Here is a 20,988-nt window from a genome sequence, read left to right on the forward strand (position 1 = left end):
CTTTTTTTTCATCTTTGCTCCCTTTTCTTCTTTTTGCATTCTGATCCTCTACTTAGTATAGTCTAGTCAGAATGCACCAGCAAAAAAACTGAATACTTATTTATATTTCCCATGGTTTTAAGATTTTGTTGAGGATTGTACATGTGATAACCCTAACCTGTAAACTGCATGAAGAGAATCAAATAGTAGGGGCGGTAGTGGATCAGGAGGTAGAGCAGGTCGTCCAGATCAGAAAGCTGAACATTTGGTAGTTCGATCCTCACTCCCTCCACCCAGTCACTGTTGTTGAGTCACTGGGCAGGACACTTCATGCACTTTGCCTCCAAAGGTGTGGTGAATGTTTGGTGATGGTCAAAGAGACCATCGGGGTGATTTGGTAGCCATGTTTCTGTCAGACTATCCCAGGGCAGCTGTGTATACAGATGTAGAGTACCACCACCAATGTGTGACTGAGGAGTGATTGAATAATGGCTTCACTTCATTGTGAAGAGCTTAGGCTGCCTGAAAAGCACGATATAAAAGCGAATCCATTATTACTAAGCCCCTTTGGACATTCCTGCTTTTATAGCTCTTTGTCAGGGTTGACAATGTGACGTCAACTCTGTGATCAACCATGATACCATGATATGAACCATGATATTATTACTAATTAGCTTGTTAGCTTCCTTGGTGGTAATTCAATTACTGTAGCTAGAACCAATTGTTGCATTACAACAATCATTTTCAACTGGATGATAATGCTTTCCCCCCTTTGTACGACTCCTGTATACGCAGGAAACAATGCTGTCCAAGCCAACCAATTACAGCTGTTACAGTCTGCGTCATTGTACACAAAAAAGGGTTAACTGGAGAGAAGTGACGCGTATTCAAGGGTGCAAATACAGTGCATGCACATTGGCAGGTCTGCAATTTGTCCCCATGTACGAGCTTTTTGTTAGATGCTACACCATCTAACAAAAAGTGCCGGATTGTTGTTCATTGAGAATTACAGTGACAATCTAAAGTTTTCATTTGCTTTCCGACCGAGTACAGCCCAACAGTAAAACCACCAAAAGGAATACACAGCAGTGATAAAATAAAAAAAAAACAAAGAAGCAAGGGGACCTTTTACTCTTGATCACATTTTCATCACGTGTTGCGTTTGTGGTGATAGCACCTGTAAATGTACCATACAAGTTAGTCCTATGCTACACTACATTCATAAACCTTCTTTCTTTCTGACTGCCACATCATTTATACAGTCTCCTTCCCCTACCTCAACAATCGCTCTCTTGGTCCTTCCTCTCCCAATTTTTTTACAGCTCAGACATTTACAATCTTCTACTTTCACACCGTAAACTTGTTGTCATGATTAGTACCATCTGGTTATATGTAGAGTTAGTACCTGGTTGCGGAGTAGCCAAAAAGGTATGTATCCTCCTCCTTCATGCTGTTTTTTTAGTGCTGCCTCCTGACTGCTGCTCATTCCTTCAATGAGCATTTCACTTCTAAAAAACTATACAGTATTGGAATGGCAGGCAAACCACCAGCAACTAAAATAATATTTTAAAAAGTGGTTCATTTGGGCGGGACAAAAAAATCTAAAAGAAAATGCTCCAAATGTTCTCCAGCATTCCTTCAATTCTGGAAGATGGTCTTTTTTACCCTCTACTCTCTATCATTACTATCTTGCCCTCACACCTTTCTTTTCTTCCTTGTTTCCTCACTTTTCTGTCAAGCCGTCATCTTCTGTGATGCCCTGAGCACGGAGCTCGTCCAGAACATTGTCTAGGTGTCCAGGGTCGGGGAAGCCATGACCTGTCAGGTTGGAGCCAAACTCTGTCTTGTGGTGAACCTTAAAAAGGAGGGAACAATTGTTTCATCAGATTTTCATCTGAACCTACACTCAACAAATATATAAACGCAACACTGCACATCGCTGGCTACATCGAGCCGCGACCTTCAACTCAGCACCTCAGCACCTCCCAGTCCGAGTCCATAGTTCAAGCTCAAAAAGGGTGGATTGCCATTTCTGGGTCAATTTCAGCATTATCTGAAAGACATACCTCGTTCCATATGACTGTGTCAGACTCTCCTGTCGTGCTTGAAGTCCCAACTGAAAAGATCAACCTGCGGTCCCAAGCTACCAGGAGCAGCCTCAGTACCTGGTGGCAAATGGAGGACAGTATGACCAATTGCAGTACAGAAAAATGTTGAGATAGTAAAATATTGAAGAAGAACAGGCTGAGTCTCTGATTGACTTCATTTTGGTCCAGAAGACTTTTATTTAGGAAGTTTTACTACGGCCTCCAAAGGTCCGTGAAATGTAAGTTAAGTGTGTTAGCAAGGTAAAGGGAGTTACCTTGCGTCCCTTCTCACTGTCTGGGAGGTAGCAGTGTCTTGGGAAGCCTCTGGCAGTGAAGGGCTTCCCTGGATTGGGATGCTCTGGTCCCTGATCACACGTCACGATTAAACTTCATCACTCACATTGATCAGCATCACTGGTGTCAGTGGGATGATGAGACAGAGCTGTGTTCTAACCGAGTACCTGAATGCCTGGCGGGATGTTATAGATGATGCGTATGGTTTTACAGTCTGGGTGGCCCGGTAGTGAGTGAGGGATGATGTGGTACTCCATCTTCCCAGCTGGTTGGCTACCAGTCTTTACGCCATAGATGGTTTTACAAGTGGGACACTGAAGGCTGACACAAAAGCAGACATTTGGTCACTTTAGGAGTTTACATTGTATGCATAATGTTCTTTGTGTCTGATGTACCTGCCGTCCTTGTTGCCATTATTATACATGGCCACCAGACACTGGAAATGGTACTGGTGTCCACACTGTGCTAGACGCCCAACAGACTCAGCCCTGGAAACAGGTCCCACACCTGGACCTTTGTATCCAGATGGACCCCCTAAAGGTTCCATACATATGGTACAATCCTATAAAAAAAGATGACAGCTGAACATCCCATTCTTTTCACAATTTTTTTTTATGAAGTACTGGGCAGAATACGGAAATACTGCTCATACCTCATCTGGTGGGCTCTTTACTTTTTGCAGGTACTTCTTTACCACCTCCTCTGGAGTTTTACCTGCAGACAAAACAACAGCAGACAAATGATGATGTCATGCCATGTGATTATTGACAGCAAATTTCTCTATGTTAGTTTGGCTGGAAGGTCGGTCTTACCCTTGCGAGCCTGCTTCTTGGTGGTCTTCCTGCAGCAGTGGCCTAAGCCCGGCACTGGTTTGATGTCACTCTTGCTGACAGGTGGAGGGTGGAGTACCAGTTTCGGAGGCCTGGTAAGACACACGGGCAGAGCAGCAGCACTCATCAGAATGCCTGTGATGCCTGAAATATGCAGAGTTGGAAGAGAAAAGGTTATTGGGTCACAGATCACATCATAGTGTCTTTCCACTTCTGATGACAATAATGAAGATGCAACAATATACACTACTCACAAAAAGTTAAGGAGGCTTTAATTTCCGGATGAAGCTAAAATGCACTATAACCTTTAAAGGTCAACTTAATTTGAAACACTAACTTTAGAATAAGTAAATTGGAGAGGCTAACTAGTTAGCTTGCTGTGCTAGCAGCGGCTCTGATGTCTCTGATGTCCCAGCAGTGATTCTGTAGCCTGTGCAACGTGGCATAAAACGAGAATAATAGGAGTGTACAGGTGACTATAGGGGTGTTATTTCATGTCTACGTGCCTCTAATGTTCAAAACATCCTGAAATGAAGCAACTTTTTGTGAGTACTGTATCTGTGTGGAACATGTGGCAGAACGGTTTGTGTGTGTGTGTGTGTGTGTGTGTGTGTGTGTATGATCTCACCAGCCAACGCAGGGTGAACAGGACTCGATCCATTGAGGTTCTTCACGGGCACGGTGGGAACACTGCAACAAAAATAAAAGTTTTTTATTCCTGCATGTTACCAAATTGAAAGTCGTTCAGACCAGCAAGAAAACGCCCTCACTTTGAGAAACATATGATTGTCATTTTACCATCAAAAACCCTCCCAAAAAAGCAAATGAAATCAGGAAATAAAAACTCAAAATGACGAGTATTCACAGCTGTTGAGCTGCTCTCCTTCAGATGGTTTGTGAGCCAATGAATGACCGTGGCGGGTCGTGTGTATTTCAGAGCTAATCCACAGAGTTTCCATCTGCTCAGAGAAACGTCATGCAGTCACTCCCCGGGGATTACCTCCTTCGTCACAAAGCCAATCAACTCTAACTGATAAATCACACATACAGAATTTCACAACCTTCATTTGTATGATGGCACATGGAAATATATTAATGAAATACATTTCATGTGTAAAGCTAACATCGAACATCACTACTTACTGGCCGGGCCCTATGGTAGTTGGCATTTTAGACAAAAACATTCAAACCTTGAAAAGTTTCACGCTGTTTTGAGTGAGCGCATCCCTGACATTTCAGCAACCATGCTATTGTAGCTTCTAAAGGGGCAACACAAAAGAAATGGACAAGGCTAACTTAAGAGTAGTCAGTATTCTCTGAAAGACTGTTGGGTCTACAGTGCAGAGTGGTCGACAGCAGTTCCTGTGTGAATGTTCACTGCACGTGTTCTCCGCTTGTCAATAAAGCGATTGAAGTACATAGTGAGTCTCTCCAAACAGCAGCAGTATTAGCAGTATTAGTATTCTAGACTGGTCTCTAGCTGTCAGTGACATTACATTAGTGCGACAATAACCACCAAAAAGTATGTTAACATGTGAGTCTTATTTTATTTGTATCTAAGATGGCTTGTTTTCCATTATTATGTATTCTATATATGGTAATACAAGTGTAAAGGCTATGCTCTAGCTACAAATAAATTCCATCCATCCAACCATTTTGTGTACCGCTTATCCTTACGAGGGTCGTGGGCATGTTGGAGCCTATCCCAGCTGTCTCTGGGCAAGAGGTGGGGTAAACCCTGACTGGTGGCCAGCCAATCACAGGGCACATATAGACAAACAACCATTCACACTCACATTCATACCTATGGACAATTTGGAGCTGCCAATTAACCTAGCATGTTTTTGGAATGTGGGAGGAAACCGGAGTACAAAAAAATAATAATTTATTAATATTGAATCAAACTTTGTGAAAATTCACAATAAAAGAAAGACGACTGTACCGACCTAGCAAACTTATTGCTGTTTGGAGCAGGTTATCATTCAGCAGAAAAACACAAATATGAACTGAAATCTCATTTTCAGGCCAATATCGGGTGAAAATATTGTCCAGGACATCCCTAGATTTTTGTCGTAATTATAAACATACAATTTATTGAGATATTATAAATATTGAGAATAGGAAACAGCCATATTTATGAATGGGGCCTAAATATGATCCACATATGATGAAGTCACTGTGTGACGCTAACAGTAATCATTCATAGCCAGTCAATGGATTTATCTATGCAGTGTTAGCAAGGTGGGTGTTACCGGATGAGTAAAGGAATACCCGGCTGACTGTTAGGTCTGATCCCAGATAAACCTTACAAGCAGTAGCTCATGAACACACTTAACAGCTGCCCCACGGTGGGGGAAGGGGAGGGGGGGGTGACCCAAATAAGTGCAAATGCATCCATAGATTGGGGAGACTACCATCGCTCATGTCATTCTTTCCCAACTGTTTCCCATACATTCATTTATTTGTTTGGGCAAGTCACAATAAACAAACAATATAAATAATGGCTCATAAAAATGTGGTGGTCATAAAAATGGACAAATATTCCATTAAATGGATGTCTGAACATCTCAGCAGGAGAAGCCCACTTATAGGGACAGCATGCAGCAGCTTCCTCCAGCTGCCTAGAGGGTCCAAACATCCGATTTGGCCAAGTTTAGCTACAAAGGTAAGCAATGAGTGAATCTATAACCTATCTCAACAAGATGAAAATCAACTGCTGATTGCCTGTCTGAGACTGCTTTTGTTTATGTACAACAGGTACCTGAATACCAGACAGTTGTCAGTGACCAATCATTTTATTTGGCCTTCACAACAACTGACAGCAATGTTTATGACGTTTAATTCATAATTGTGAAAAAAAAAACTAAAAAACAATACTTGTTATGCTACTTTGTCCATATTGAAAAAGTGATGTCACTTCTGTCAGGATGGGTAATAACTAAAACGATAAATAGTGGTAGGGTTAAATAAGCTCCACTTTTCCCCTACTACTTTTCGGATAGGTTGAATTTTGCAAATGTAACTGTGATGTTCCTAAATGTATACCATACTGCCTGTATTGGGTCTGAGATTCAAACCAAGACACAACACAGGTCAAGTATGCAGATGGTTTGGGTGCATCACAGCACCAGCACAGTACTTTCTCACACTCATTCATTGTTTGTCTGCTTCCCACCAATGTTTACCTGGAGACGAAGCACACATCCTTCACTAAAACTGCTGTGAAGATTGTCAACATGAACTCTCACCACAGGAAAGGGAATGGAAATGTGTCCTTGAGCGTAAAAACATTTTGTGTGAGTGCGATTTCTATGGGATCAGTCTTTGCCAACGTGTTTCTTTGTCTTAACCCCCCCTCCCTCCCCAGCGCCCTGTTAGGGCTGGTCTTGGGTGCTGTCTGGCAGACAAGATTCTCACACACACAGACACTCGCAGCCTCCCCCCACCCACCACCCCACTTACAGTGGTGAAAAAATGTTTGCCCCTTTATTGATTTTTCTTATTTTTTGGCATGTTTGTCACACTTCAATATTTCATATCAAACTAATTTAGGTATTAGTCATACAAACTGAACATAAAATGCTGTTTTTAAAGTAAACTTTTTATTATTAAGGAAGAAAAAGAATCCAAACTTACATGGCCTTGCGTGAAAAAGTGATTTCCCCCTAAAGCTAATAACTGGTTGGGCCACCCTTAGGAGCAACAACTGCAATCAAGCCATAATTTGGCCATGAGTCTCACTCATCTTTGCAGAATTGTTGTAATTCAGCCACTTTGGAGGCTTTTCCAGCAAGGTCATGCCACAGCATCTCAATAGGATTCAGGTCAGGACTTTGACTCGGCCACTCCAAAGTCTTCATTTAGTTTTTCTTCAGCCATTCAGAGGTGGACTTGCTACTGTGTTTTGGATCATTGTCCTGCTGTAGAACCCAAGTTGGTTTCAGCTTGAGGTCACCAACAGATGGCCGGACATTCTCCTTCAGAATTTTTTTTGTAGACAGCAGAAATCATGGTTCTATTTATCACGGGTCATGAAGCAGCAAAACAGCCCCAGACAAACACACTACCACCACCATGTTTTGTGGCCATATTTTTTTATATGACGTTCTTTTTCTGAAATGCAGCGTTACTTTTACGCCAGATGTAATGGGAAACACACTTTTCAAACAGTTTGTCTCATCAGACCACAGAGTATTTTCCCAAAGGTCTTCATCATCATCAAAATGTTTTGTTGCAAAATTGAGACGGCCTTAATGTTCTTTTTGTTCAGCAATGGTTTTGGTCTTGGAACTGCAAAAATCTGCATTTTGTGTTCAGTTGTGCTTTCATTGACTCATATTTAAATTTGTTTGATGAGCTGAAACAATTCAGTGTGACAAACATGCATAAAAATAGAAAATATAGGAGGGAGCAAACACTTTCACACCATTGAGACATATAAACAGACATATTTTACAATATGCCGGGAAAAAAAAAAAAACCTGTTCACATTGATGTAAAGCAGCCTCACCATGTCACACTTTTCACAGTCCTGTAAAAGTTTGTGGTAGAAAGTAACAGCAAAAGTAAAATTTGGGGGTGGGGTGGGGCTATATATAATATTCTCCTCAGCACTGTGACAGACAAGGGGTAGTGACAATGCTGTCTACCCCACACAAAAGACAATAGACACTACACTGCACACACAACTCAGAATTATTTCATCACATAATCACATGTCACCAATTTATAGAAGTGCATATAATCACCAACACCAGCACCAGCACAGCTAACATGAAAAAAGCAGAGGAAATGTGCAAAAAGTATAAAAATACACTGGATGGCAGTAGGGAGCAAACCTCAAGGTAAAACGTTGATGGGACAAAGCAGTGAGAGGGGGATGGAAAGGGAGTATGAAGAGGGGAAAAACTAGTAGAGACTCAGCATTGTGCTGCTAATGTGTCCCAGGCTTGTGTAACCAACAAAGGTTACTGTGGAGACCAACAATGAGGCACTGAGGGGCCCAGACTGCAGGGTAGAAAAAGCAGGAGACATGTCTGAAGGACAAAAAAAATCTACATTTCAAAACCATCTGACCTTGATTTAAGATTTAAAGTGATCATCCACCCCACCCTGTTTCAGTTCCGTTCCTAGACTGTCATGCACGTCGGGTTTTGGTGCAACCTTATCTAAACTATACCTAGTTAAATTGTAACCACTGTACACGGAACACACAAAAGACAAGAATTACAAGAAACAGTAATTTTAAAAAGCCAAAAGGTTGAACAACCTTTAAATAAATTAATAATAAAATTATGATAAAAAATAATAAAATTATGATTAAATTATTAATAAAACTAATAATTTACAAGTACACAAATGAACAAAAATACAAAATATGAGGCATTCAGATGTGATACTGTATGTAGCAGCAAAAACTTTGGTTAGCAGTGCGCAAAGTGGGGCGGACATTAACTGAGTTCCCACTGTAGTAAAATGGTGTGCGTGGAAAGAGAGTGTAGTTTAATACATTGCAAAAGAAATGCTGCTCTTTAATACACTTGGAAAGGCAGCATTTCAAGAAATGCTCCAAATGTTTGATAGACAGTCCAAACTGTGAGAAAATGCATCACTGATAGTATAGACTAAAAGATGGAGGAAAGCCAACGGAAAACTTATGGTTACGGTCAAATCAAAGCCTCACAAGGTGCTGCCTCCATAGCTGTTATAAGCGCTGTAGGGGGTGTATGCATGTGACTGTATACGCTGGCGGAGTAACATGTTGCTGAGTCGGTACACAGAGAAAACATTTTCAGTTAACTATAAAAGTTAATCTCCATTATGCCTCTCAAGGCAGTGAGGCAGACGCTTTGGGTGGCAGCATGTAAAAGTGAAAGTCACATTAGATATTGTCAGATGCACGGTGGAGAAATCAACATTGGCTGCAAGCACAGTCCAAGCTGCTGAAACGCAGCAAGCATCATGAAGGATAAAGATGTATCTTTGAAAATGTGAAAGGATCTGCTCCTATGAAATGGAGGAGATCCCAATAAGCCCCCATCGAAATATACACAGGCTCCCGTCGGACAGCCATTTTTTAAAAACACCAAAGTCGGGGAATTGGCATGTTTGAAAGGTGTGTTTGTGTGAACCTAGCCTAAATAACATGACATACAGAATCAATTTCATTTTCAGTTAGGAATTTTTCAGAAACCTGAAAAGCTGTGTAACATGTTTTATTTCAACCAAACCTAACGTGTATGTTTGGCTTCACCACAATAATGTTTGTTATCGTAAAGTTAAATAAAATGCATTGAGGCATCTTTACCCTTCATAAGTCATGAAAGTTATTTGATAAAGTTTTTTTCCCACTCACCCTGATGCTATTAGTGCTCTTGACTGGGCCATGGCGATCCTCTGTAACGCTGGTCTACTCAGCCCAGCTAAGCTTGATCTCTGCGGTAACGGGGCATGGCACACTTTAGCTGAGGATGGTGCCCGTTGGGGCTTCATCACCACTGGCGATGGAGATGGCACAGGGGACGGGGGTGTGGTCACAGTGCTGGCTGGGGTAATTAATGTGGCAGTTGGCACTGATTCATTGGCTGAAGATGAGGAATGCTTGGCTGGAATGGTCGAAGGGTTCACAGTCATGTTCGAAGATGGCGGCTGAGGGGGTGGGAGAGACGGAGGCGGCGGCCTATTGGAAGATGAGGAGGAGATACCCAGAGCGGAGGTCCCTGCTGTGAGGGCAGCTAGTGACTGGGCAAACAACTGGGAATTGCGTCTTGGAGACGTAGTGTTTTTAGTGATGGCAAGGCCATTTGGCAGGGTCTGATAGGAGTTGGACTTCTGGTGCTGTCCTCTCCCAAGTGTGGCTGATTGAGATGGATTCAGGGGTTTCAAGGTGGTGGATGCTGAGTTCTTGGGCCGCTGCATGGTGAGTGAGCGTCTACCTAGAGTTTGTATTCCTGCTCCAGCTGTGTTTGTCTTGACGCTGAAGACGAGCATGCATTGCTGGCAAGAACAAGGCTGACCCAGTCCAGTTGTCATAATGCCCCCATTCGGGTAAACCGAGCCAACAGTTCCCATGCTGACCCCTGATACTCCAACACCTAGCAGGGCACCTGTTAGCCCGCCTACGCGTCCTCCTCCTTTTGGCAATGGAAGTGGTCCAGATACTAGCGGGTAGGCCATGTCAACACGCCGCTGTATCCTTCTACACCTCTGGCTCTGTCTATTGACCTGAACAAACACAAAAACGAGCATGTAAGTCATTCATGCACGTTGCAAAGCTTAAATGTGTGCAGAGAAAGGCAAATTCTAGCCCACCTGCGTCATGTTCTGCAAATCAATGAGGTAGCAAAAGCCAAGAGGTGTCAGGTCGAGGCACGGTTGCTGGCGGCTGTGAGCATTCTCGATGGCGATCGCCACCTCTACATCATAGGGCGTCCAAGAACCTGCATCATTTTCCCACTCCCACTGCCAGCCCTGTCCTGGGGCTGAGGCCGGGTCATAAAAACTCCTCCTCACCGGACGGATAGTTCCTTACACAGGAAGAGGAAAAGTTAAGAGTCTTAAGTTAAGTCTTGAGTTAAGAGTCCCTGTGCAGCATTTACAGCGCCAGTCCTAGTCTAAACTGCTTTTGAACAGTCCAGATGACTGACAGACAAACCGGTATTACTCCATTAATACTTTTTGACAAAAAAAACCCACGCATGCACAGGGAGAACATGCAAACTCCACACAGAGATGGCCGAGGGCGGAATTGAAACCTGGTCTCTTAGCTGTGAGGTCTGCGCGCTAACCACTCAACCGCCGTGCCACTGAGGTGTTATATATATATATATATATATATATATATATATATAATAATTATAAATGATGCTTCTAATAATATTTAAATGAACCCAACACAATCACACCACAAATACAGCGAAGGATAGTCTCCGCCATCAAATCAGCCACACGTCTGTTATTTACCCGCTGAACCTTCCAAGGGGAAGGTAATCCACTAACCAGACCAGATAGCACCCTAACTGGCCTCATCCAGAGGCTCTCTGGGGCTCTCCCAGGTACTAAAAATAAAAATAAAAAAAATTGCGATGAAAGTATTGGCAGAAAAACAAATACAATTACCTGAAAAATGATATGCAATATTCATTCATTCATTCATTTTCTACCACTTATCGAGACGAAAATTAATCAAAACAAATGCATGCTGACAAAAACTATGACCAATGAAGTGACAGTTTCATCAATGAAAAAAAACGAGCTACTAGCTGTGAGGCCTGCGTGCTAACCACTCATCCGCTGTGCAGCCCGCTGGAATAGGTGCAGATTCTGCTGGTTATTGTGTGTAGCTGTTCTATAGGAGAGCACAATTCAATACAAAGGGCCAAAAAATATTAGGTCCCCTTCAATGCATCTTCTGAATGCCTTATAGTTGTATTTTGGTTTATTTAGTCATTTTTATACTTGAAAATGCTTTTTCTGTATCACTTTTGTCAATTTCCATTTCTTTGAGCCATTCTTGTGGGTTGTTTCTTTGGAATACATGGTACCGACAACTTACACAACTTCAAACTTTCTGAATATATGATCCAGGTGACCACGGTCACCATGTTGGCTGGCACAATGATTTATAGAGTCGATAGCTGCTTGGGTACTTTAGAGCAGCACAGCACACCTACACGTAAGTCTTGACCAAATTACTTTCTTTTTCAACAAATCCAAAATGCACGTGCACTCCACTTCGGCAATGACACGCTACATTTACACTGACATCCGAGCGTGATTTGGTCGAGATTGTGACAGCGTTGACAAGATTTGGACGTTATGATTTGGAATGCAACAGAGGATGATACATTAAATGATTGGACGGAGGAGGATCTTTAATGTCGGTTACACACGAGTGAAAATCATTTTCTACTAGCTGCTATGTAGCAAAGCATTGCAGTTTTTCCCAAATTGGGCCATTGTATCATAGAAAATGACGACAATGCATTCATTTACTACAACATGGACTGTCTTCTTAAACAGTTGTGATTGACCTTTTGATATGATGTGTTTTCTCAGTTGTGTATCAGATTAAAATTAAGGCCATGGAATCTGTCCACAGTCACATTGTAGTATTTCAATGTATTCATTGACAGTGCCAAGCTGGCAACTACAGCGACATATGATGCAACAAGCAGATGCAGCAGAAAAGCCAATGTTCACCACACTGCAACGTAGCAACAATTATTTGTCTCCCTCAATGTGCTGAGGGGTTTTCTTGTTTTGTATATTCAATGAGACACCCTGGAAGACTGTCGGGAAAAAAAGGAAAATGTTGCTGTTTCTGTGGTTGGAAAGTGTAAAACGGCAACCGGCAAGCCTCGACACCACAGTTAAAGCGCCTCCAGCAGTCTCTGGGGAATCCCACAACTTACTCCTGCCCCCCTCCGTGACCCCACTGCCCTGTGTCTTTGTGGGGGTCTGGGAATGTAACTCCTTCAGCAAGCCCAGCTGGAGCGACATGCTGTTGAATCAACAGGCACACAAAGGTTTCTGTAAAAAAAACCCTCAAATGAACTGATGACGAGTCAGTTTTTACAACATTAACCTCATTCCCCTCATTTCTACAAAACGGCACATCTTCCAACAATTACATTCATGTTAGGATTTTAATTGGCTGTAAACTTTACATTTTATTAGTGATGAAATGCAAGAGAAAGAGGACTGCAGAAGGTAGATTTATCATTAGACTTCACTTTTCCTCTATGCCTAGGAGAATGCATATACAGTGGTGTGTAACTGCACTCCATTATATTAAGAGTTTCAAAATGTTATTATCTCTATAAAACTGTCGATTGAATGTTCCTCGGCTGCACAGCTGCACAGTGGTTAGCGCGCAGGCCTCACAGCTAGGAGACCCATGTTCAATTCCACCCTCTGCCATCTCTGTGCGGAGTTTGCATGTTCTCCCCATGGACGTGTCAGTTTTCTCCGGGTACTCCATTTCTGTCCCCCATTCCAAAAACATGCTAGGTTAATTGGCTCTAACTCTAAATTGTCCATCGGTATGAATGTGAGTGTGAATGGTTGTTTGTCTATATGTGCCCAGGGATGGGCTGGCCACCAGTCCAGGGTGTACCCCGCCTCTTGCCCGAAGACAGCTGGGATAGGCTCCAGCACCCCTGCGACCCTCGTGAGGATAAGCAGTAGAAAATGAATGAATGAATGTTCCTTAAGAATGAATTTAAAGGGGACCTATTATTATGACCTATTCAGCTGTATTTCTTTGGATTTCGTGCTTCCAGTGAAAACGGTCCGTTTAAATGTACTCCAGGCACGCCCACTGCGCTGTGGTTGGGAACAGTCCAGAGTGCTGAGAAGGCCCTGCTGTGCCGCTAGTTGCAAACCCAACTTTATAGGAGTTGATAAACGGTATAGGGGTTGATAAGTGGCGATTTATCTTTTTAAAATGTCCGCTTTCAACATACAGCCACATGTGTTGGATCCCGAAATCCGATCCGGAAGTAGAGACTGGACAGTCTGAAGTTTCTCAGGAGAAGAAGTTACTTTAAGATGTCTCTCAATAGTAAGTAGCTCAAGTGAGTTTGCTGGCCAATCGAGCGCAGTTACACCATGGTCACTGAAACAGCTTTTGGTACCTTTGGCAGTGCGGGCAGGTGCCAAGTCTTGAGAAAACACAGTAGACCAACACCAGCAGATGACATGGCTCCCCAAATCATCACTGACTGCGGAAACTTCACATTGGACTTCAAGCAACATGAATTGTATGCCTCTCCACTCTTCCTCCAGACTCTGGCACCTTGATTTCCAAACTCTCCTGATCTGAACCCCATAGAGAGTCTGTGGGGTGTTGTCAAGAGGAAGATGAGACACCAGCCCCAACAATGTAGATGACCCGAAGGTTGCTATCAAAGCAAACTGGGCTTCCATTACACCTGAGCAGCGCCACACACTCATGGCTTCCATTCCACGCCGCATGGATGCAGTAATTCATGCAAAAGGAGGCCCAACCAAGTATTGAGTGCACGGAAATGAACATACTTTTCAGAATTCTGACATTTCTGTTAAAAATATATTTTTTCCCATTGATTTCATGTAATATTCTAATTTTCTGAGACACTGTATTGTGGGCTTTCATTATCTATAAGCCACAATCATCAAAATTTCAAGAAATAATTGTTGAAAACTCTGTGTGTAATGAATCAGTTTAATATATGGGTTTCACATTCTGAAATGAGTAACCAAAAATATGATTTTCTTCCCTGCATTTTTTGATGATGAAAAAAAATAAACAGCCACTCTGTTGAATATTAAAATAGGTTTGTAGAGCCCAAGTTATTATATATTTTGTAGTGTGATTGTACTTGCCATGGTCTGTGAGTCGATTACAGCTTTGTCTTCACTCATGAGGTATCAAATTAAAGTTATAATTGTGCTGTATCAGAATTAATCACAGACTTGATTTCAAATTTCTAAATTGTGTAGTGTCTCGAAAATGGATGGAACTTGCATACTTAAAAGTGTTTCTGCCCTGATACACATAAATACTCATATTTATAAATATACGGAGTATTTACAGTACAGATAAAAAGGTAAGAACTAGGGATGTCCAGTAATTATCGGCCCGATATCAGCAAAAAATGCAATATCAGTTGATATTGGTATCTGATTGTTTTCCCCATCATGAAAATATAAAAAAAAAACATAGGTGTTCATTCCACCACAGGATATAAGTCATGTTACACACATTGTTATCAGAAATTGAGAATAGGACAATATCAGCATATCGTTTTTTGGCCCCAAAAAAAGCCAATATCAGACATCCCCAGTAAGAACGCAACGTTTTCAGCTGATAAAAATAATAATAAATGGGACTATGAAGTATCTGAAAACATTTTCAAGTCTTTCTAGTGTTTGTTATCCTTAGCAACCTGTAATAGCATTAAAAAATGCCTCACTAGCCATGAACTTCACTGCATGTCACTGTCATGCACTGATATGGAACCCACACTACATCTTTTTGAGGTTTTTCCAGAAAGTAATGTAATAATTACTTTTCTAACTGTATATTTATGAAGAAGTCATTACCATCACCTAGTAATTCAAATAACTAATTCAATTCATGGGAAAGAAACTAGTAACTTTTTTAAAATAATTGCTCAAAGCTGATGCTTGTCGTAATAGGATGCTCATCTTACCTGTGTCTTGTCGGAACTGATGCATAGACTGGAGGTCAATGATGTACGGCGAGAGTCGACTCTCCACCTGGCCGAGGATGACGCTCCCCCCGCGGGCGTCTCCACTCCGAATGGCCGCCTCGATTTGATGGGAGACGACGGAGCTGTAGGGCCGCCACCGACCGTGTTCGTTCAGCCATTCCCACACCACCACGGCAGAAGCCACTAGCATGGTGTTACTGTTGGCCCTGCCGAGGAATTTCAAGATGGAAAAGGGAAAGGGAAAACATTTATCAACACTTTTTCTTTAACTGCAAGTAGCTGTCAAACGTGTACTGTCTGATAGCACTTTAGGGAAAAAAGGTGGCGTCCAAACAGCCTCGTCTATTTCAATTAGCTCACTCATATCATTAAAATAAGTATGACCTAATAACCACACCATATTAAGGATACGAATACTAAATGTTGTGTAGCTTACATCGAGCTAACTCCAGCGAGCCAAACATTCCTCTACGAAGAGCCGAATTCCTCGCATGGTCACACGGCGAGGAAAACAAGAATCACCGTCCTCTAATGTGAGAAAGAAAAACATTGAAAAGACGAATGGCATTGAAGCTTTTCTGCTTCTGGTTGGGTATTAACACACCGTTAGTTCGTCCAAGCGAAGGCCTTTCACGTCTGGTGGTTGGAAGAAATGTTGTTGCAACAATAGACAAACGCTTCCTATCTACTCCCGCATGTGAAGCGCAAAGGATGTCGATGGCGGCGGCTAACGGCTGTTTCTCTCCCGTTGTTCGGGCGTAGCACGCCGTGCTTTGGAGGAAAAGTAGTCGCTCCCCAGCATCGCATCCTCGGTACAACGACTCTCCTGACCGGTGTCGCAACTCGAATCCGAGAACAGGTTCCACTGACTGAGGGGGTGGGCGGGTCGATCCAAATATCGATGGTTTGGATACCAAGTGTGGTAAAAGCTAAGAGCTTTATGTTGGTCAATGCAGGCAGATAGGATGTTTATTATGAAGGCCGGAAGTTTGTTGTCTAGTTTTCACACAGTTTTGATGTATCTTTTTTAAAACACCGCCAAACAGCCAAAGGGGAAAGTGGCGCTTGCTGCCACCTGGTGGACGAATACGAGATCTCCCTTTTATTCTTTTTATCGATGTAGTAACGTCATGCAATCTTTGTATGTAATTCGGTTGGAATCTATTTAAGGAGTGTAGGCTGCATGACATTCGTGCTTTTATTGTTGAATTTTCCCGTTTTATGCTGCGTTTTACAGGCAGCTTTGTTTGATGGCTGGAAAAATGTGGACGACACGCCATGGGCGATACTAAATTATGGAATGATACTAGATTATGGTATCGATCCGATACCACGTAAACACAGAGCAGGCCAGTTCTACCAATACTGATACCGATACTTGACATCGTCAACGTCAAGCCAGCCCATGATACGACTTTGAACCTTAATATGTTCATCACGATTAACAAATAATAATCAAAAGAAAATGAATTACAGCAAAACCTTGGTTTTCCAATGCATTGTTTTTGCATGATTCGGTTTTCAATGAAAATATTTCCCTTTTGCCTTGGTTTACATACAGTTCAGTTTGATCTGTACTCCATCATCCCGCAAAATCAAGTGGCCAAACAATGTGACTGCTAAATAACACACCATGGGGCCAAAGAAAGAACTTAGCTAAAGAAGGTGAGAAACACTATAGAATTCCATCTCCCCGGATGTAGGCGAAGTCTACATTGACAATAATTTCCAACCATTTCTCAATTTTTCAGTTTTTTGTTTGTATTTTTCATAATCTGTAATGGATTAATTGGCGGGGGGAAATGGGAAAAAGCAAAATAAAAACGTCTCTACTTGACACACGATCACTCCTTCCCTCCAAATCCTCCAGCTCCAGCTGGCTTGACGTTGACGGTCTCCTCCAATTTCGGATCAACATTTGCAATAAAAGCGGTTGTGGTACTTACTAGATTTACTAGATACTCTTCAATTGCCATTGTATTGTAATAATATAATAGCAATGTAGAAGTGATACACAAGTTTCACTTTTGTGACTATGGTGCATTCAAGGACTGCCCCAAAAGGTGCTAAATCTCTCTGGATTTGAAAAATACATTATGAGTGAAGCATAAAGACATGAACATGTAAGAGTTGTGGACTTTTTAAAACATTTCTACACATATGCTGCACGTTTGGATTTATTGCAAGCAGTGGATGGCACAGAGTGTAAAGTGGGCGTGTGTCAGCGTTCAAAGCCATGCTGCTCACCCTGAGATTGCAGTAAAGGACAGTGAAGAGGACAGCAGAGAGGACGTCATGGCCATGCTGGTGAAATTGCTGTCTCTTCTTTGTCACCTGGCTGTCTCACTGGCGGTAAGAACGCACCTTTTCAAGGCTTAAATGTGAAAAGACTGACATGAAGAAGGATTATATGACATAATTGGATTATATAGAGAAATGCAATTCACTGTCTTGTTTGTGTAGGTCATATTTTTCCACAGAGGGCCATATATGATTGCACTATTTTGCTTGTACTTCTGTATAAGTGACAAGAATAAAGGGCTACATCATCATCATCATAGAAAAAATGAAAGGATACAAGGGTTACTTTGTATTTTGTAAAGCAACACATGAAGTTATGTACAGTATCTGTTATTAAAAGTCGATTTAGGTGGAGAAGTCTATTATTGGAATTATTATCCATATTTGCTGTTGCCTTCTTGAAATTTTTCACAGATTTCAGCTTTCTTATACAGCCAATTAGATTTTGAGAATAAAGTTGTAAATTTACTAGAATAAAGTCGTAAATTATTGAAAAAAAGTTGTAAATTCATGAGAAAAAAATCGGAAAATATCACGAGAATAAAGTGGTATATTAACAAGAATAGAGTCGGAAATTGACAAGAAAAAAAAGTAATAATATTACAAGGAATAAAGTTGTAATATACATAGGGATGTCCGATAATTATCCTGATATCAGTATAAAAACGTGATATCCTTGGCCCGGGGCTGCACTTTGGACACCAATGGCGTAGGTCATGCATTTTTGGACTCTATTGGAGCATTCTTGCCTTCAGTTTGCCTTCTTATCCAGGCTCCTGTGCCGTGTGAGCATAGAGTGGCCAGTCTGGAGGAAGAGATTAAGGTGCTGAGAAACGTGATCGACAACCAGCACGGATACATCCTGGAGCTCCACAGCCACCAGGCTCAGCAGCTGGAGCACATTCCTAACTCACATCTGGGCCCCCAAAACCTCTACAGAGGTATCAACTCCTGATTGTTTTCACACTGAATTTGTCAAATGAAAAGTTATGCAAACTTGGATGCAAATACATATGCGACTGAATGTGTGTGTGTAGATTGCTCGGAGGTGTTTGCTGATGGGAATGTGGCCAGCGGTTTGTATGTGATTCGGCCCGACGGTTCCCCCACTGTGCTCAGTGTGTACTGCGACATGAACGATGGGGGAGGATGGACTCTCTTCCAGAGAAGGAAAGATGGCAAAGAAAGCTTTGACAGGTGAAGCCCTACTCATTTCACACATGGAACTGACTAAAAGTCATTACTTGAATTAAGAGATCATATTATTCCCGGGCTGCATGGTAGACAAGTGGTTCGCACGCAGGAAACCTGGATTCAATTCCACCCTCGGCCATCTCTGTGTGGAGTTTGCATGTTCTCCCCGTGCATGTGTGGGTTTTCTCCGGGTACTCCGGTTTCCTCCTCCAATCCAAAAACATGCTAGGTTAATTGGCCACTCCAAATTGTCCATAGGTATGAATGTGAGTGTGAATGGTTGTTTGTCTATATGTGCCCTGGGATTGGCTGGCCACCAGTCCAGGATGGACCCCGCCTCTCGCCCGAAAACAGCTGTGATAGGCTCCAGCACCCTCGCAACCCCCATGAGGATAAGTGGTAGAAAATGAATGAATTAATATTATTCCCCTCAATTTTTGGAGCTGAACTGTGTTATGGGTCGCAGTATGGGATAACTTTGGGTGGTCAAAATACAGGAAATACACTTCTAATAGTGTAGAAAGCAACAGAGTTCAATATCGTGCTGTAAATTATGATGATGATGATGCCCGCAGGGCGTCGCGGAGGGTGCTGGAGCCTATCCCAGCTGTCTTCGGGCGAGAGGCGGGGTACACCCTGGACTGGTGGCCAGCCAATCCCAGGGCACATATAGACAAACAACCATTCACACTCACATCCATACCTATGGACAATTTGGAGTCACCAAATATTTTGGAAGAAGCCGGAGTACCCGGAGAAAACCCATGCATGCATGAGGAGAACATGTAAATTCCACACAGAGATGAGCGTGGAATTGAACCCCGGTCTCCTAGCTGTGAGACCTGCATGCTGACTACTCATCCGCCGTGCAGCCGTAGTTCTGACCATTGAAATGAAAATGAAAAGAGTGAATTTACTCCCATCACAAACTTTAGGTATGCATTTTCAAGCTTCAACCTTTTGAACACTTTGGCACCCCCCCAGTTTGAAAACCACTGGGTTAAAGGCTCAAAACACAAGAGTCCCGAAGTCTAAACCTAGTGGTTTTCAAAGTGGATCAGGTCTAATATAGGCTAGGTGCTCATAACAACATCTAAACATCTTCATTGGATTTTCATAAACATATTAATGATTTCACACATAAACAGTTTTTATGAACTTTGGGTTTTTTTTTTAGATGAAGACACAACATGGCAGCAAGATAACACAGACACCACCTTGGTGTTTTGCTACTATGAGTTACTGCTTAACTTCATTTGTTTTTCTCACCTTCTTTATTAAAATGCCAGCAACTTTCTTTGGTTCCATTTTGGCTTATTTTGCAGCTGTGATCAAACGAAAAGGAGAGACTTGAGGTGAGAAACAGTAAGGAATTTCAAGAAGTAACTCATAGCAAAACACCAAGGTTATCATATTTATCATACCATATTACCAAAGAGGTGTCTGTTATCTCGCTGCCATATTGTGTCTTTGGCAACAATCACTACTATAACTATAATTGTAAAACTATAAAAATGTGTTTTGTGTTAACATTCTTGACTTTCTGGAACGGATGAATTGGATTTACAGGAAGTCTTACGGGAAAAATAGATTTGGTTAGCATACATTTAGGTTAGAATTGGACCTCCACTGTAAATAGATGACCTGTTACTGTGAAACACCCAACACTGCTGAGGAGTAATAATGTGTGTGTGTGCAGAGCGTGGGTGGAGTACAAGCATGGATTTGGAGACCTCCACTCTCCTTCCGGAGAGTTCTGGCTGGGCAATGATGCTCTCCACCATCTTTCCTCCCAAGGTATGAATGCGTCCTTCATTTTATTTGAAATGTCACACATTAGATGATAACTCCAAGCTCTTGTAGGAACGTATGACATGCGTATTAACATGGAGGACTTTGAGGGAAAAACCCGCTTTGCAGAATACAAGAACTTTCGTGTGGACAGCGAAAAGGTAGTTCCCATCCTCCGTTTCTATGTACTTTATCTTTAAGCATGACCTTCTTTCCTTTCTCATAACAGTGTGGTTCTTATTTAGACTAACTTTTACTGTCTCTATTTACTATCTGGGCTTACAATCGGTACAA

At 42.0% G+C, this 20,988-nt stretch overlaps 2 protein-coding genes across 2 annotated transcripts in view; one reads left to right on the forward strand and one right to left on the reverse strand.

Moving 5' to 3' along the window:
• Positions 1 to 1,255: 1,255 nt before the first annotated feature.
• On the reverse strand, positions 1,256 to 16,361 carry LOC131134797 (E3 ubiquitin-protein ligase DTX4-like). Its single transcript, XM_058080421.1, has 13 exons — positions 16,013 to 16,361; positions 15,845 to 15,936; positions 15,388 to 15,614; positions 10,502 to 10,716; positions 9,546 to 10,414; positions 3,819 to 3,880; positions 3,173 to 3,334; positions 3,013 to 3,074; positions 2,756 to 2,922; positions 2,528 to 2,681; positions 2,342 to 2,431; positions 2,046 to 2,144; positions 1,256 to 1,834 (listed from the first exon to the last, which is right to left on the reverse strand). Coding segments are annotated over exons 2-13 (2,241 nt in total). The 5' UTR covers positions 15,847 to 15,936; positions 16,013 to 16,361; the 3' UTR covers positions 1,256 to 1,702.
• A 1,249-nt stretch (positions 16,362 to 17,610) lies between these two features.
• LOC131128616 (fibrinogen-like protein 1) overlaps positions 17,611 to 20,988 on the forward strand; it is a 5,372-nt gene continuing 1,994 nt past the window's right edge. Inside the window, exons 1-5 of the mRNA XM_058071631.1 lie at positions 17,611 to 17,760; positions 18,482 to 18,650; positions 18,747 to 18,906; positions 20,603 to 20,700; positions 20,767 to 20,855. Of these exons, the coding sequence (XP_057927614.1) occupies positions 17,704 to 17,760; positions 18,482 to 18,650; positions 18,747 to 18,906; positions 20,603 to 20,700; positions 20,767 to 20,855 (573 nt within the window). The 5' untranslated portion in view covers positions 17,611 to 17,703. The remainder of the gene's footprint in view (positions 17,761 to 18,481; positions 18,651 to 18,746; positions 18,907 to 20,602; positions 20,701 to 20,766; positions 20,856 to 20,988) is intronic.

The sequence above is a fragment of the Doryrhamphus excisus genome, chromosome 1 (genome assembly GCF_030265055.1).
Source record: "Doryrhamphus excisus isolate RoL2022-K1 chromosome 1, RoL_Dexc_1.0, whole genome shotgun sequence".
NCBI lineage: Eukaryota > Metazoa > Chordata > Actinopteri > Syngnathiformes > Syngnathidae > Doryrhamphus > Doryrhamphus excisus.

What these genes read in the sequence shown, in the direction of transcription:
- LOC131134797 (XM_058080421.1), bottom strand. An exon ending in AGAGCACTAATAGCATCAGG is followed by an intron (nt 3,881 to 9,545) that starts GTGAGTGGGAAA and finishes TTTTTGTTGCAG; the next exon opens with TGTTCCCACCGTGCCCGTGA. An exon ending in ACATCCCGCCAGGCATTCAG is followed by an intron (nt 2,432 to 2,527) that starts GTACTCGGTTAG and finishes ACGTGTGATCAG; the next exon opens with GGACCAGAGCATCCCAATCC.